At 38.5% G+C, this 15,891-nt stretch overlaps 1 protein-coding gene across 2 annotated transcripts in view; it reads right to left on the bottom strand.

Moving 5' to 3' along the window:
• Positions 1-9,539, bottom strand: part of LOC108368068 (transcription factor Adf-1-like) — a 22,567-nt gene extending 13,028 nt beyond the window's left edge. Inside the window, exons 1-4 of one of the 2 annotated variants that reach the window (XM_017622820.1) lie at positions 9,268-9,539; positions 9,065-9,204; positions 8,831-8,987; positions 8,537-8,578 (exon numbers count right to left, since the gene is read on the bottom strand). In XM_017622820.1, coding sequence (XP_017478309.1) covers positions 8,560-8,578; positions 8,831-8,987; positions 9,065-9,194 — 306 coding nt within the window. In that variant the 5' untranslated portion in view covers positions 9,195-9,204; positions 9,268-9,539 and the 3' untranslated portion in view covers positions 8,537-8,559. Of the gene's footprint in view, positions 1-8,536; positions 8,579-8,830; positions 8,988-9,064; positions 9,205-9,267 lie in introns of those variants that run through there. The other variant, XM_017622821.1, reaches the window with a different exon arrangement.
• Between the last annotated feature and the right edge of the window lie 6,352 nt (positions 9,540-15,891).

The following is a 15,891-nucleotide window of genomic DNA, read 5'->3' on the forward strand; positions in this document are numbered from 1 at the left end:
TTGTTTTTGTCTATATTCTTGTCTTTGCATTAGTCTTTCCCCGCCCAACTGGCGTTTAACGCAGCTATTCGTTTTCTATACCCGCCATATACTACCTTTACCGTGGCGTTAAATATATATCGCAAATATATCGGAGCTGTAGTAATAACATTCATTTCAAATATTTGAGTTTAACTTTTTAAACAGGTGGTCACCGTCTTCAAGCACCTCAAAAATATTTTAATTGTGTTTCTTTAAGCCCTTTCATTTCACGCTTACTATATAGTATTTTATGCATAAGACTATTTTATAATTTAACTAAATTGGACTTTTGAAACAGGTGGCAACTCTCCTACATATAGCTAAAAAATACAGTTTATTCGAAACCATTTCTTTTGATACCCATATTGGGATAATTCATTTAACCTAATAAATAATTTGAATTTGGTTTTCGTATATATGGCAACCCTTTAAACACCTAAAACTATATTGCACTAAAGCTATGTTGCACACCCGAAGGACAAGGCCTTTCATGTGACACCTCGTTTTTACAAATCGAACGAACGATACAGATTTTATGGCTTGGTGTTAAATATTTAACGCAACTCTCTGCGGCAGAGAAAATTTGAATTCGATTTTCTAACATGTGGCAACTCCTTTCATGGAACTAAAGATATGTTGCACACCCGAAGGGCAAAGCCTTTCATGTGACACCTCATTTTTAAAAATCGAACGAACGATATAGATTTTATGGCTTGGTGTTAAATATTTAACGCAACCATCTCCGAACTCGATTAAGAAGTTTCACTTCAAAAAGTAAAAAGTGGCAGAAAAGTCGATAGTAAGTAATATAATTTCGGAAAAGTTATTAGGTAGTATTCATAGCTTTGAAATATATTTCACGAAAGCAAAAGATAAAAATAGCTGAGATCCCTTTCTTTTTTAAACACCTAGGATATCACTGACCATTAAAAAGGACCCTGAATGACCGCAAACCTCAAAGCTTTACACATTTTTTATGTGATTTTTAAAATGAACGATCCAAAATTAGCCGGTATACATATTTAAAATTTTTTATAACCTTCTTCTTCTTCTTCTTATTTGGCGCTGTAACCGCCTAAGCGATTTTGGCCGAGTCCAAAACAGCACGCCAGTCATTTCTCTTCTGTGCTAACTGACGCCAATTGAAAATGCCAAGTGAAGCCAAGTCCTTCTCCACCTGGTCTTTCCAACGCAGAGGAGGCCTTCCTCTTCCTCTGTTACCAGCATCGCGGCCCGCGTTGAATATTTTCAGAGCAGGAGCGTTTCTGTCCATCCGAACGACATGGCCAAGCCAGCGGAGCCGCTGAATTTTAATTCGCTGCACTATGTCTATATCGTTGTAAAGCTCATACAGCTCATCGTTAAATCGTCTGCGATATTCGCCATCACCAACGCGTAAAGGTCCGTAAATCTTTCGCAGAATCTTTCTCTCGAAAACTCCAAGAGCCGCCTCATCAGATGCTTTCATTGTCCATGCTTCCGCGCCATACACCAGCACAGGCATGATGAGTGACTTATAGAGTGTGATCTTTGTACGACGAGAGAGGACTTTACTTCTCAATTGCCTACTCAGCCCAAAGTAGCACTTGTTGGCAAGAGTGATTCTCCGTTGGATTTCAAGGCTGACATTATTATTGGTGTTAATGCTGGTTCCCAAATAAACGAAGTCGTCTACTTTTTCAAACTTGTAACTGTCAACAGTGACGTGGGTGCCAAGACGCGTATGCTCTGACTGTTTGTGTGCTGACAGGAGATACTTCGTTTTGTCCTCGTTCACCACCAGACCCATTCGCTTTGCTTCTCTATCCAATCCCGAGAAGGCAGAACAGACGTAGCCCTTGTTTTTACCGATAATATCGATGTCGTCGGCATACGCCAGCAATTGTACGCTCTTATAAAGTATTGTGCCTGAGCGGTTCAGTTCTGCGGCTCTTATTATCTTCTCCAACATAAGATTAAAGAAATCACACGAAAGGGAGTCCCCTTGTCTGAAACCTCGTTTTGTATCAAACGGCTCGGAGAGGTCCTTCCCTATTCTGACGGAGCTGGTGGTATTGCTCAACGTCATTTTACACAGCCGTATTAGTTTCGCGGGGATACCAAATTCAGACATCGCGGCATAAAGGCAACTTCTCTTCGTGCTGTCGAAAGCGGCTTTGAAATCGACAAATAGATGGTGTGTGTCGATCCTATTCTCGCGGGTCTTTTCCAAGATTTGGCGTATTGTGAATACCTGATCTATGGTGGATTTTCCAGGCCTAAAGCCACACTGATAAGGTCCAATCAGCTCGTTGACGGTGGGCTTCAGTCTTTCGCACAATACGCTCGATAAGACCTTGTAACCTATGCTTAGAAGGCTAATTCCGCGGTAGTTGGCGCGTATGGCGGGGTCGCCTTTCTTGTGGATTGGGCAGAGCACACTTAAATTCCAGTCGTCGGGCATGCGTTCATCTGACCATATTCTGCATACGAGCTGATGCATGCACCTCATCAGCTCCTCGCCGCCGTACTTGAATAGCTCGGCTGGCAGGCCGTCAGCTCCAGCAGCTTTGTTGTTTTTCAGCCGCGTAATCGCTATTCGTACCTCGTCATAGTCAGGCGGTGGGACAGCTACTCCATCATCATCGACTGGGGACTCGGGTTCGTCTTCCTCACTACTTTCAGCGCTGCTACCATTCAGTAGGTTATAAAAGTGTTCCCTCCACAATTTAAGTATATTCTGGACATCGGTCACTAGGTCGCCATTGTTGTTCTTACAGGAGTTCGCCCCGGTCTTGAAACCTTCCGTAAGTCGCCTAACCCTCTGGTAGAATTTTCGGGCGTTCTTCCTGTCGGCCAGCATCTCAAGCTCTTCGCACTCACGTATTTCGGCCTCTCTCTTCTTATTGCGGCAAATACGTCTCGCTTCCTTCTTCAGTTCCCTATAACGGTCCCACATGGCTCGCGTTGCGCCCGATCGCAGCGTGGCCCTGTAGGCGGCATCTTTTTTCTCTGCGGCTTCTTGACATTCCTCATCGTACCAGTTGTTCTTTCGGGCTCGCTGAAATCCAACTACTTCTTCGGCGGCGGTACTTAATGATCGGGAAATGTGGTTCCACTGCTCGCGTACGTCGGATTGTTGAAGAGTGCTCTCAGAGAGCAGGTGTGTGAGTCGAGTGGCGAATAAATTGGCCGTCTGTTGTGATTGCAGCTTTTCGACGTTAAGCTTTCCTTGCATTGTTGGGCGCACATTTTTTGCTGCACAGAGGCGGGTGCGTATCTTGGCTACAACAAGATAGTGGTCCGAGTCGATGTTTGGCCCTCGGAGTGTACGTACGTCCAAAACGCTTGAAGCATGCCTTCCGTCTATCACAACATGATCGATTTGGTTTCTCGTTTTTCGATCTGGAGACAGCCATGTAGCTTGGTGGATGTTCTTATGCTGGAACCTAGTACTACATATTACCATATTTCGGGCCCCGGCGAAGTCGATCAGCCTCAGTCCGTTATCGGACGTTTCGTCGTGGAGGCTGAATTTTCCGACAGTGGCGCCAAAGATCCCTTCCTTGCCCACCTTGGCATTAAAATCGCCAAGCACGATTTTGACATCGTGTCGGGGGCAGCGCTCATATGTACGTTCCAAGCGCTCATAGAAGAGATCCTTGGACGCCTCATCCTTCTCTTCCGTCGGGGCATGGGCGCAGATGAGCGAGATGTTGAAGAATCTAGCTTTGATGCGGATTGTGGCTAGACGTTCGTCCACCGGGGTGAACGCCAGTACTCGGCGACGGAGTCTCTCTCCTACCACGAATCCAACACCGAATTTGCGCTCCTTTACGTGGCAACTGTAGTAGACGTCGCAAGGCTTCACGCTTACTTTACCTTGCCCCGTCCATCGCATTTCTTGGATGGCGGTGATGTCAGCCTTTGTCTTCCCGAGGACATCAACCAGCCGGGCAGAGGCACCTTCCCCATTAAGGGTCCGGATATTCCAGGTGCATACCCTTAAATCATAGTCCTTTATACGTTTGCCGTGGTCGTCATCAGAAAAAGGGGGTCTCATCCGAGGCTGTTTGGAATTTTTCATTGGGCGGGGTTTTAACGTGGCGGGACCCAAACCCAGCGCACGCGAAGTTTTACGCCTTCTCACTTTAGCTCGCTCCCAAACGGGTGTTTGGTTGCTACCCAGAGGATACGTGGATATAAATATCCGGACGTTGTGAGCTGCGATTTGAACCGTACGCACAAGAATCGCTTCTGGCCACTCCCAGGTGAATGGCAGTCAAAAGTTTTCCACTTCTGCGCACGGAACCATCCGGAATAACCGGTGGTTAAATATTTGTTCTGAAAGGATTAACCCTAAAAGTATAATCTACGTCTGCGAGGCGTATATGGAATGGGTATTTTTTTTATTTTTAACAAAAAATTTACTTTTTATTTTGTTTTTTTAAATAAATGTGGTTATAGTTTTTATTAACAAAACTATGTTTTATATTAGCCAAACTCACAACTTCAATATTCTTTAAAAAAATAAGGTAGGACTAAGTATATTTTGGCTCACAGGTTATCTTTTAAGTACATAAGGCGTATGTTAAGGCTTTACGTTAATCCCAAATAGATTAGGCTTCTAGGGTTAAGAAAGGTTTTGTTTGAAAGTGTGATATTAAATACTTTTCACCATAAACGGCGCCAATTTTCAGTGAATATTGCGTTTCAGATTAAGACTAATACCAGATATTGTTAAAGGTTGGAGTATACCTGATAGATGACGGTTTTCTCATGGCACGAAGTTTTTTAAATAAATTTTGAGTTTTAATAAATTGTTAGTTTATTTTCCTATAAAATTTACCTTTAGGTTTATGCATTTTAAGAATATATTGAAAATTTGTTTTAGAGAATTAATGTGAAGTAATAATTGCAGAAACTATTAACCGGTTTGCTGAGCAACCGAGAAGTCTACTTTTTAAATAATTTTCGGAAAACAAATTGGCAAGTACATATCGTCCGCCGCATGCCAGAAACATGAATGTGTAAAGATGAAAATTTTGGGATTTTTTTTATACTTTTTAACTTTATAAGCTTAAACCGTTTTGTCATTTGAGGGCCTTTTTTCAAAAAAAATCTTTAAGAAACTATTTTTATTCATAAAAAACTCCATTTTTGGAGGTATTTCCAAGTCGGTCCTGCTCACGTAAATCTTAATATTTTCAGAAATATTTTGGTGGACGTCTTAAAATATAATAGATTTTATAATTCCAATAGAAACACAGTACCGATTTTTTTTTTGTATGGGGAGCGATGTATGTAAATGTGTATAAATGTTATTATTATTTACTATACTTCATATGTATGTACATAGAGTGAGGAGCAAAAATGACAATGTTGTACATGTCAAATTTTTTTTGATAATTTCTGATAAAAAATATTATCCATCCTATAGCCAAACCGTAAAAAGTTATTTGAAACTTTAATTGAATCGGTTTTGGCTATAGATAGCATGAACAATATATTTATCACAAATTAAAAAAAAAAAGTTTCAACATGTAAAACATTGTAAATATTCATTTTTACTCCTCGCTGTATGTACATACATATGAAGTATAGTAAATAATAATATCGTTTATACATACATAGGTATTAGAGGTATACGCCGCCGCCGCCGCCGTTTTTTGTCATTCCTCACGCGCCGCCGCCGAGTTTCGAAAATATCGGCGCGGCGGCGGCGGCGTTCGGCGCCTAAGGAATTTTGTACAAAATTTTCATAATGTATGTACATTGAATACATCGTTTGAAGGAACTAAATACTACTTGTATAAAAGCACAATTTTACGAAATGAAAATTACATTTTTAAATTAGTTTTTTTGCATAGTTTGGGCCACTGGACAAGAATGTGATCTCCTTTATTTTTCCAAAAATAGCATTACTCATAAAAAACATAGGTAACATATTTTTCGACGAAAGCGTTTATTACAGTTTAATTGGGGTCGAATATTGGTAATCTAACGATTTTTTTCCGTTAAAGTTCCCCCTTCATGGTAAACATTAGTATTATTTTTCATTACACTCGGTTTGGCGCTTAATATTTTAGTGGAAATTTTAACCATCTATAAGCCATTTTTTTCAACAGTGGGTCAAAAAGGCCCGTTCTGGTTCGAGGTTATGGGTTAAACTTTTGGAAAAAAGTAGACCCACCTTGTAATCCGCAAAAAATCGTAAGATCACCGTAATTTAACATAACGGTTGATAAGATTATGGCGAAAATTTATTGAGAGCGACATAAATTACCCCAATAACTAAACTTCTAAAATTTTTTTATTTGTTTAAATTTAAATAGTACATACGGATCTGTAGAGAACATAGAGATCCGTGTGTGTATGTATGTATATACCTCAGACCTTCTTCTGTTCGCCCATCAATCAGAGCCAGACACTCAACATTCTAATTCAAGTGGAAGTAACAATATTTAAATTTAAAACTAATTCAATAATGAAATAAATAGAATAATAATAATAGAATAATTGGCATGGCGAGTGCCTAACGCTGACGAGTTGAAATGATAAGATTAGTAGCCTCATGGCTCTTTGAAATCTACCTTATGAGCAGTAACGCCGGCGTCGCCGCCGCCGCCGAATATTTTTGAAGTTGACCACGTCGCCGCCGCAAAGCCTGTCGGCGTAAACTTCTAACATGTATGTATATTTAAACATATGTATGTATTATACTGCATACATATGTTTTAAATAATGATATTTATAATAACTTGCCAAATGAGAAAGTTAAATTCTCGGTGGTCTAGTAATAACTCAAAAATATTTCACTAAAATGGCATTCGTAAAAGAGATCAATAAAAAAAAACTTGTTAAACAAAACACTTATATATGTAATTAAATTTATGGACAAGGTTAAAAATTGAAATTTTAATTGGAATTATGTACATGGTTAAAATTTCAATTATCGACCTTTCTTGCACTTCTTCAGGTTTCTTTTTTAGTAAATCGTCTACCATCAACAAACAACCGTCATTTTTCGACTCCCCAACTTTTGAGTTTGCTGTGAATACAGTCTCAATCGTGCCACACAACTGGCTAAATCGTTCGTGTGCCTCTTCTTCCAGCCGCTGACGTTTTGGAGCCTTTTGGATGACTCTACGCTGCACTGGCTATCGTTTATCGCCGCATCCACGCACTCGTCCTGCACTAGTTCTACCCAAGAATGATAGAATACAAGATTGCGCCGATTGCAGCAGAATTCGCGAGAGTAAGAGAGAGAGCGGCAAATAAAACTGCTGTCTAGTGATGTGCTGAATTGTCGGTACCCAATACTTAAAAAAGGTTTCGGTACCCAATACTTCCTTATCGGTACCCGATACTGATTCTTTACTTTAAACTTTCGCCATTATATGCATTTCAAGTTTAGAAAAAACGTTCATTACTAATTTATATGAGCGACAAATAAAACTGCTGTCTAGTGATGTGCTGAATTGTCGGTACCCAATACTTAAAAAAGGTTTCGGTACCCAATACTTCCTTATCGGTACCCGATACTGATTCTTTACATTAAACCTTCGTCATTATATGCATTTCAAGTTTAGAAAAAACGTTCATTACTAATTTATATGATATCGGCTTAAACTCTTGAACTTATCGCAACAGAGAAATATTATTTTATCAGTTTTAACCTTAGTCGATCCAAGATTAAAGAAAAATACTTTTAGGATGAAGAAGCCTGTCAGGGAGGAGATTCTGTAACCAGTTAGCGACAAGTTTCGGATCGATATCGCACTTGTTGGCGTAAAAATATTTCATATCATACGTCAACAAAACCGATACCGATTCGAAAATTGTCGCTAACAGGTTATAGAATCTGCCCTTATGCTTCCAAAAATGATATCGTCCGATTCAGTTGGAACAAAAATGCTTCAAACAGTAAGAGTTTCTCTCTATTATGGCCTCAAACCGACATATATACATCTTTCATTTGAATCAGTATTAAAAGCTCTATTGGCTCCTACATTTGGGTTTTGATAGGCGTTTTTGCATATTTTTGGCCTATGTGCGCTTTTATTCGAAACCTAAATGTTTCGGTACCGAGTATCGAGGGTATTGGATACTTAAAAGCATTGACTCAGCACACCACTGCTGTCATCTCGACTGTGACGTCAGCAAAACAACTGATTTTGTCAAATTCACTGAGAGCCGATTAGCGGTATTGCCGTCGGCGCCACCTTCTGTATTCTCTCCACCGTGATAAAAATATAGTAAGGTAGAACCGCTGAGAGTCACTTTTGAAATTCTTGACGTTTCCAAACAATTTAATTTTTAACTTTACTCACAAACTCACACACTCATTTTCATTTTCAATCTCAAGCAACAACAATTTCGAACAACTTCAATTTTTTATTTTCACTTTTATATGATTTTAAAATGTTGGCAAACTTCAAAAAAAAAATCGTGGCCGACAAATTGAGAGAACGGTTCTATGTTTTTATCATGGTGAGTTCTACCCATTCGCATTCTTCTATTATTTGCTCCAAATCGCTCTGCGGAGTTAGCGGCGAATTACTGCAGTTCAGCTGGTCTTCTCAGCACCATTGCAAGTTGGAGATCGTTTTGCAAGGGATAATGGAAAAAGTATTACATAAGAGCAATTCATCTAAACGCGTAAATGCCTCGTAACCATGTAAACCTCGTAAACGTACTTAATTTTGTATGGAAAATTGGTTTATTTACGAGGTTCACGCGGTTACCAGGCATTTATGCATTTCCATGAATACCCATATACATATGTATGACCAACTGAATTCCACTACTAAGTACATGTGTAGCTTACCTCCTAGTAGCACCGTGTTTCATTGGAAACTGCGTGGACTTTAGGTAGCACCATTCTGTGTTTTCGTCTGCAGCGGACCCCGCATTGGACTTTTGTGTCGCCACCTCACGCACAAATCTATCGCTCTGTGATTTCCAGCGTAGCTTACTTTGTTCCACTATTGTAAATAGGAAAAACAATGGTGAAAATTCGCCCTATTCAAAAGATTTAGCGAATTCAAAAATCACCACTAACCTGACGCTCCCGTGGAAATCGCTGCTGCCTGCCACGCTCGCTCCGTCATCATTTTATTTCTAAAAAGATGACAGTTTTTGTCAAAAAGACACGGGTGCAATTTAGTTTCCTCTATGAGCTTTTCTTCCATTTTTTTATTTCTGAAAAATTAAATTTAAACGCTTATGTATATACAATATATGTTATCAGAACATCATATTTACCTTTTTGTCTGATGTGTGCTATGAGTGTAAAGGCGCTGGCCCAATGCCGGCTTGCTTTGCACGCCTTGCTTACTTTAATTTGCTTTGATTTACTTCAAAAACTCGTTTGGCCAAATGGCGGCTTGGAACGCTGTCAAAGCAACCAGCTGTGTAGTTGAAAAGTCAAGGTCTGTTTCCTTACACTAAGAATAATTTTACCATCAAATTCCAGAAAATTAAAAAAAAAATAAATACAAAACAATCTTTTCAGATTTATTTTTAAATGAATGTGAATTAATTTTTGCATTTCAAAGGAATGATAATAATTATACATACATATATAACTATATGTACATTTATTAGAAACAAAAAACTCAAAAAAATCGATTTTTCAAGAGGCGACTTACCAGTAGTTTGACATAATAAATATCGCTAGCTTTGTGTGAAAAGTTGATAAGTCTGCATTTTATGAAGCCTCAAATTTTGGCATAGAAAGTAAGAGAAATTGAGGACTAAGGTAGATACTTGTTTTATTTTTCCTCGTTTATATTCAATATGCAATATGGCCAAAATAATACGAATTTTTTTAACAGAGATCGAATCCTTCTGATTTGTATGGAGTTTTGCTTTGCTTTAAACACGCAAAATGTTGTATTCAGAGTTCCTGTAAAATTTGTAAAATTGGACATAGCAACTTTTCACTTTAAGCCAGCGACATGTTAAATATAAATATGGAAACATAGATTACTTTTTATTACACATATACATATATTTTTTTAAATTACGTAAAACAGTTTTTGTATCTACATAAAAGTCTGCAGCAGTTTGTTTGAATTGATTTAAAACGGGAACATATCTTTCTGTCAAAAGCCTACGAAACGCTTTCAAATAAAACATTTGCCTATTTGAAACTTTGAGGCGCTTAAAGCAAGTGGAGCAAAGCTGCCATTTGGCCACCCTTCATACGTTTTAGTATATTCCAAATAACTTTTGACAGTTTTCAAAGCTAAGCAAGCAAAGCAAGCCTGCATTGGGCCAGCGCCTTAAGGAAATAAATACAAAAATTATATCAGCTGATAGTCAAAGCATAAAAAAAATGAGTGTTGCCCAAGATTTTGCTTCGTTTTGCTTTGCCTCAAACGTTTTTTATGTGAGCATACTCATGCATATGCCTACATCGATATTATATGTCAAAGCAAAGAACTATCTAGCAAAGCGAAGAAAGTTGTATATGAATCATCCTGAAGGGTCTCCTAATAAAACATTGCAGCGATTTGCCCACTGTTGTCGCTTCACTTGACAATTTTGAATAGTATAGAGTTGACATTTCAGTCGCAGTTCAAAAGAGCGAAATGTCGAAATCACTTCTACCTTGTTATGCCTTGGTATATGTAAGTGTCCATATGTATATGTACCAACTAGCGATGTTAATTTTTTCGATTTTTACGATCCCGGGATTTTCGGGATGTCGTTATCACAATCCCGGTATTAGTACCGGGATTTAGATATTCATTACTTTTCAACAGCTTAAATCGAAAAAATTGTTTATATCTCTCCTCCCATAAAATCAGGGACCGTAAATCATTTATGGATATATGCACCTTTAAGAAGCCGCGTATTGATGTTGATACGGACCTTATAGGTTACTAGGAGAGTAAAAAATTTATATATCCCCGAGTTAGAGATCTGGCATGTATTATACATCAAGTGCCAGGGACACAAGTTAGTGTAGAACGCGCGTTCTCAGCACTAAGCTTATTCTTAGCGATTTGCTATACAATTTGTCGGAGCAGGACTTGGCAGCTATGTATGTATATTAATTGTTAAATTGAGTTCCGAATCATTCCTGTATAAAGGTGAATAACTTAAAGCTTAAATTAAAGAAGCTGAATATGTTTACAGAAGATAGAAAACTGCAATTGAAAGGATGTGCATTTTTTATTAAAACATATTGTATTGTGAATATATAAACTGCTATTTTGACCGAAAAAGTAAGTGAGATTTAACTTTTATAATTGACCGAAAAAATAAGAGTCAAATTCTAACTTTTATATTTGACCGTAAAAATAAAAGCAAATTTTTAACTTTTATTTTTGACCGAAAAGATAAAGGAAAAATTTTAACTTTTATATTTGACCGATAAAATAAAAGTCAAGTTTTAACTTTTACTTTTGACTTAAAAAATATCAGTCAAAAAATAACGGTTAAATGCTGAATTTTTTGAAAAAAGTAAAAAAAATAAAATCATATAGGATTAACATTCCTTGACTAACAAACATCACATTGCTATACATCGGCGTAGCCAGAATGAAATTTAGGGGGGGGTGGGGGGCGGGGGGGCTCGACCCTATTAATCTGGCAAATCAGGGTACTATTTTATATATATATATAAGGAAAATTTGAAAGTTAGGGGGGGCTCGAGCACCCCCCTGCCCCTACCTGGCTACGCCCATGTTGCTATATACATCAACGCGTATCAACTACAGGTGATAGCGGTAGAAGCCATGCTTCTTCTTATGAGCACGCTTGTGTCGAACTATCGCCTGTTTTGCTTTGTTTACATATCCGCGTATACATACATATATACTAAATATATACCCTGCAAACAAATGCTCCCGAAATCTTTAGGAGTATCGGAAATTTGTTACGATTCTTTTTGGAATATTTAAAAAAAAATATTTGAAGCGGTTGGCAAGAACTATTAAAGAAATTTTTGTACGATTTCTTAAAGAAAATTCTTTAAAAAAATGTGAAACCTTTCAGAATACTCTCAAATCCTGGTATGCAGGGTATACATATACATACGAATATGAATATATAAAGAAACTGTTGATGACACAAGGAGTTCATACTAGAGATGGGCGCGTGAGTAATATTGGCTCACGTTCACACACGCTCACGTTAATGGTTTTATAAATCACGCACACTCACGTCTTGCTGTATTTTTTTCAATCACGTTCACGCACGCTCACGACGCCAATTTTTGCAATCACGCACGCTCACGCACGGATTCTCACGGACATTTTTTTCAAATTGAAACTTTATTTATATAAATAGCATTTCATATAAATAAGCTTTTAACACACAAGTATTATTACAGAAGCTTGGACGAACGCCTAGCAAGGGCTGAAGGCACTATTATTATTTTAACAAATTTCAGATATACTTATGTATCTAATACGAGTATAAAAAATAATTGGTATCAATATTCATTCAACGTATGTAATTTTAAAATGACATTAGCTCATATTTTTTGTTTAAAAATAATGTTTTGTCGAAGTTTTCACCAAGCAGTCGTGTACGTCTTTCTTCCAGAATTCTGCCTGAAACAGAAAAAACTCTTTCACTAGTTACTGAGCTAGCTGGTATGTTTAAAATTTGCCTTGAAAGACTTCCAAGAAGTGGTAAATCTTTAGCTTTCTCCCAAAATTTTAAAACATCGTCACAACTTTTGTTTTCCGGTTTTTTCAAATAAATCTGTATTTCCGTATTAATTTTTTCAAAAACTGTTTCTGCAAATTAATTTGATGCATCTTTAAATTTGCCAAGTTGCACGAGTTTTTGCCCCTTTCGAGGTAGAAGGAATGTCATGATGCAGAATTTGGAAATCGTGCTGAGGGCGAGCACTCTTTTCTTCAAGTACATTTCTACCTAAGTTATGTTCAAGCATTGCCTTTACTGTTCCTATTATATGTTCGTGCGTTCTGCAGATAAAAACTGTAACTTTTTAAACGGAGGGTTTAAAAACAATCGCAGAAATTGGACTGAAGTTGATTGGAATATTTTATTTAAGTTTAGGTAAAAAATTATAACCGAACCACTTTTTGCCAAGTTTTAACGTTTATATTTGTTGTTATTGAACTTTTGTTAATTTTTTAAATAAAAAATATAGTTCATTCTTTAACAAAACTCGTAGAATTCCATGTTTCCAAATTTGAGCAGTCCACTTGCAAAGGCGCTATGTAATTTTTTTTAGATTTTTAGTTTTTGATGCGTAACGTACCAGTATTTAAAGTAGTTTCATGTCCACTAACAACACAGTGCAAACTTTATATATTTTCTGAAAAAATAGCATCAAATGTTAACTTCTCTCTTCTTCTTTTTTGGCGCTGTAACCGCCTAAGCGATTTTGGCCGAGTTCAGCTATGCACGCCAGTCGTTTCTCTTCTGTGCCAACTGACGCCAATTGGAAACGCCAAGTGATGCCAAGTCCTTCTCCACCTGATCCTTCCATCGCAGTGGGGGCCTCCCTCTTCCTCTTTTACCACCAACGGGTTCCGAGTTGAATACTTTCAGAGCTGGAGCGGCGGTACTCGCAGTCGCCAACGCGTAAAGGCCCGTAAATCTTCCGCAAAATCTTTCTCTCGAACACTCCAAGAGCCGTCTCATCGGATATTGTCATTGTCCATGCTTCTGCCCCATATACCAGCACGGGCATGATGAGTGACTTATAGAGCGTGGTTTTCGTATGTCGAGAGAGGACTTTACTCCTGAATTGCCTACTCAGTCCAAAGTAGCACTTGTTGACAAGTTGACTGTAACTTTTTAAACGGAGGGTTTAAAAACAATCGCAGAAATTGGACTGAAGTTGATTGGAATATTTTATTTAACTTTAGGTAAAAAATTATAACCGAACCACTTTTTGCCAAGTTTTAACGTATTATATTTGTTGTTATTGAACTTTTGTTAATTTTTTAAATAAAAAATATAGTTCATTCTTTAACAAAACTCGTAGAATTCCATGTTTCCAAATTTGAGCAGTCCACTTGCAAAGGCGCTATGTAATTTTTTTTAGATTTTTAGTTTTTGATGCGTAACGTACCAGTATTTAAAGTAGTTTCATGTCCACTAACAACACAGTGCAAACTTTATATATTTTCTGAAAAAATAGCATCAAATGTTAACTTCTCTCTTCTTCTTTTTTGGCGCTGTAACCGCCTAAGCGATTTTGGCCGAGTTCAGCTATGCACGCCAGTCGTTTCTCTTCTGTGCCAACTGACGCCAATTGGAAACGCCAAGTGATGCCAAGTCCTTCTCCACCTGATCCTTCCATCGCAGTGGGGGCCTCCCTCTTCCTCTTTTACCACCAACGGGTTCCGAGTTGAATACTTTCAGAGCTGGAGCGGCGGTACTCGCAGTCGCCAACGCGTAAAGGCCCGTAAATCTTCCGCAAAATCTTTCTCTCGAACACTCCAAGAGCCGTCTCATCGGATATTGTCATTGTCCATGCTTCTGCCCCATATACCAGCACGGGCATGATGAGTGACTTATAGAGCGTGGTTTTCGTATGTCGAGAGAGGACTTTACTCCTGAATTGCCTACTCAGTCCAAAGTAGCACTTGTTGACAAGTTGACTGTAACTTTTTAAACGGAGGGTTTAAAAACAATCGCAGAAATTGGACTGAAGTTGATTGGAATATTTTATTTAACTTTAGGTAAAAAATTATAACCGAACCACTTTTTGCCAAGTTTTAACGTATTATATTTGTTGTTATTGAACTTTTGTTAATTTTTTAAATAAAAAATATAGTTCATTCTTTAACAAAACTCGTAGAATTCCATGTTTCCAAATTTGAGCAGTCCACTTGCAAAGGCGCTATGTAATTTTTTTTAGATTTTTAGTTTTTGATGCGTAACGTACCAGTATTTAAAGTAGTTTCATGTCCACTAACAACACAGTGCAAACTTTATATATTTTCTGAAAAAATAGCATCAAATGTTAACTTCTCTCTTCTTCTTTTTTGGCGCTGTAACCGCCTAAGCGATTTTGGCCGAGTTCAGCAAAGCACGCCAGTCGTTTCTCCTCTGTGCCAACTGACGCCAAGTGGAGCCAAGTCCTTCTCCACCTGATCTTTCCATCGCAGTGGGGGCCTCCCTCTTCCTCTGCTACCACCAGCGGGTTCCGAGTTGAATACTTTCAGAGCTGGAGCGTCGGTGTCCATTCGAACGACATGACCAAGCCAGCGGAGCCGCTGTATTTTAATTCGCTGCACTATGTCCATATCGTTGTAAAGCTCATACAGCTCATCGTTCCATCGTCTGCGGTACTCGCCGTCGCCAACGCGTAAAGGCCCGTAAATCTTCCGCAAAATCTTTCTCTCAAACACTCCAAGAGCCGCCTCATCGGATGTTGTCATTGTCCATGCTTCTGCGCCATATACCAGCACGGGCATGATGAGTGACTTATAGAGCGTGGTTTTCGTACGTCGAGAGAGGACTTTACTCCTGAATTGCCTACTCAGTCCAAAGTAGCACTTGTTGGCAAGAGTGATTCTACGTTGGATTTCAATGCTGACATTATTATCGGTGTTAATGCTGGTTCCCAAGTAAACGAAATTCTCTACTTTCTCGAAATTGTAACTGTCAACAGTGACGTGGGTGCCAAGGCGCGAATGTGCTGACTGTTTGTTTGATGACAGGAGATACTTCGTCTTGTCCTCATTTACCACCAGACCCATACGCTTTGCTCCCCTATCCAACTTGGAAAAGGCAGAACAGACTTCGCGGTTTTTGTTACCGATGATGTCGATGTCATCGGCATAAGCCAGCAATTGCACGCTCTTGTAGTAAATGGTTCCTGAGCTGTTGAGTTCTGCAGCTCTTATTATCTTCTCCAACATCAGATTAAAGAAGTCACATGAAAGG

Source organism: Rhagoletis zephyria, unplaced genomic scaffold (assembly GCF_001687245.7).
Source record: "Rhagoletis zephyria isolate East Lansing unplaced genomic scaffold, Rhagoletis_zephyria_1.1 Rzeph_scaffold_02941, whole genome shotgun sequence".
Taxonomy (NCBI): domain Eukaryota; kingdom Metazoa; phylum Arthropoda; class Insecta; order Diptera; family Tephritidae; genus Rhagoletis; species Rhagoletis zephyria.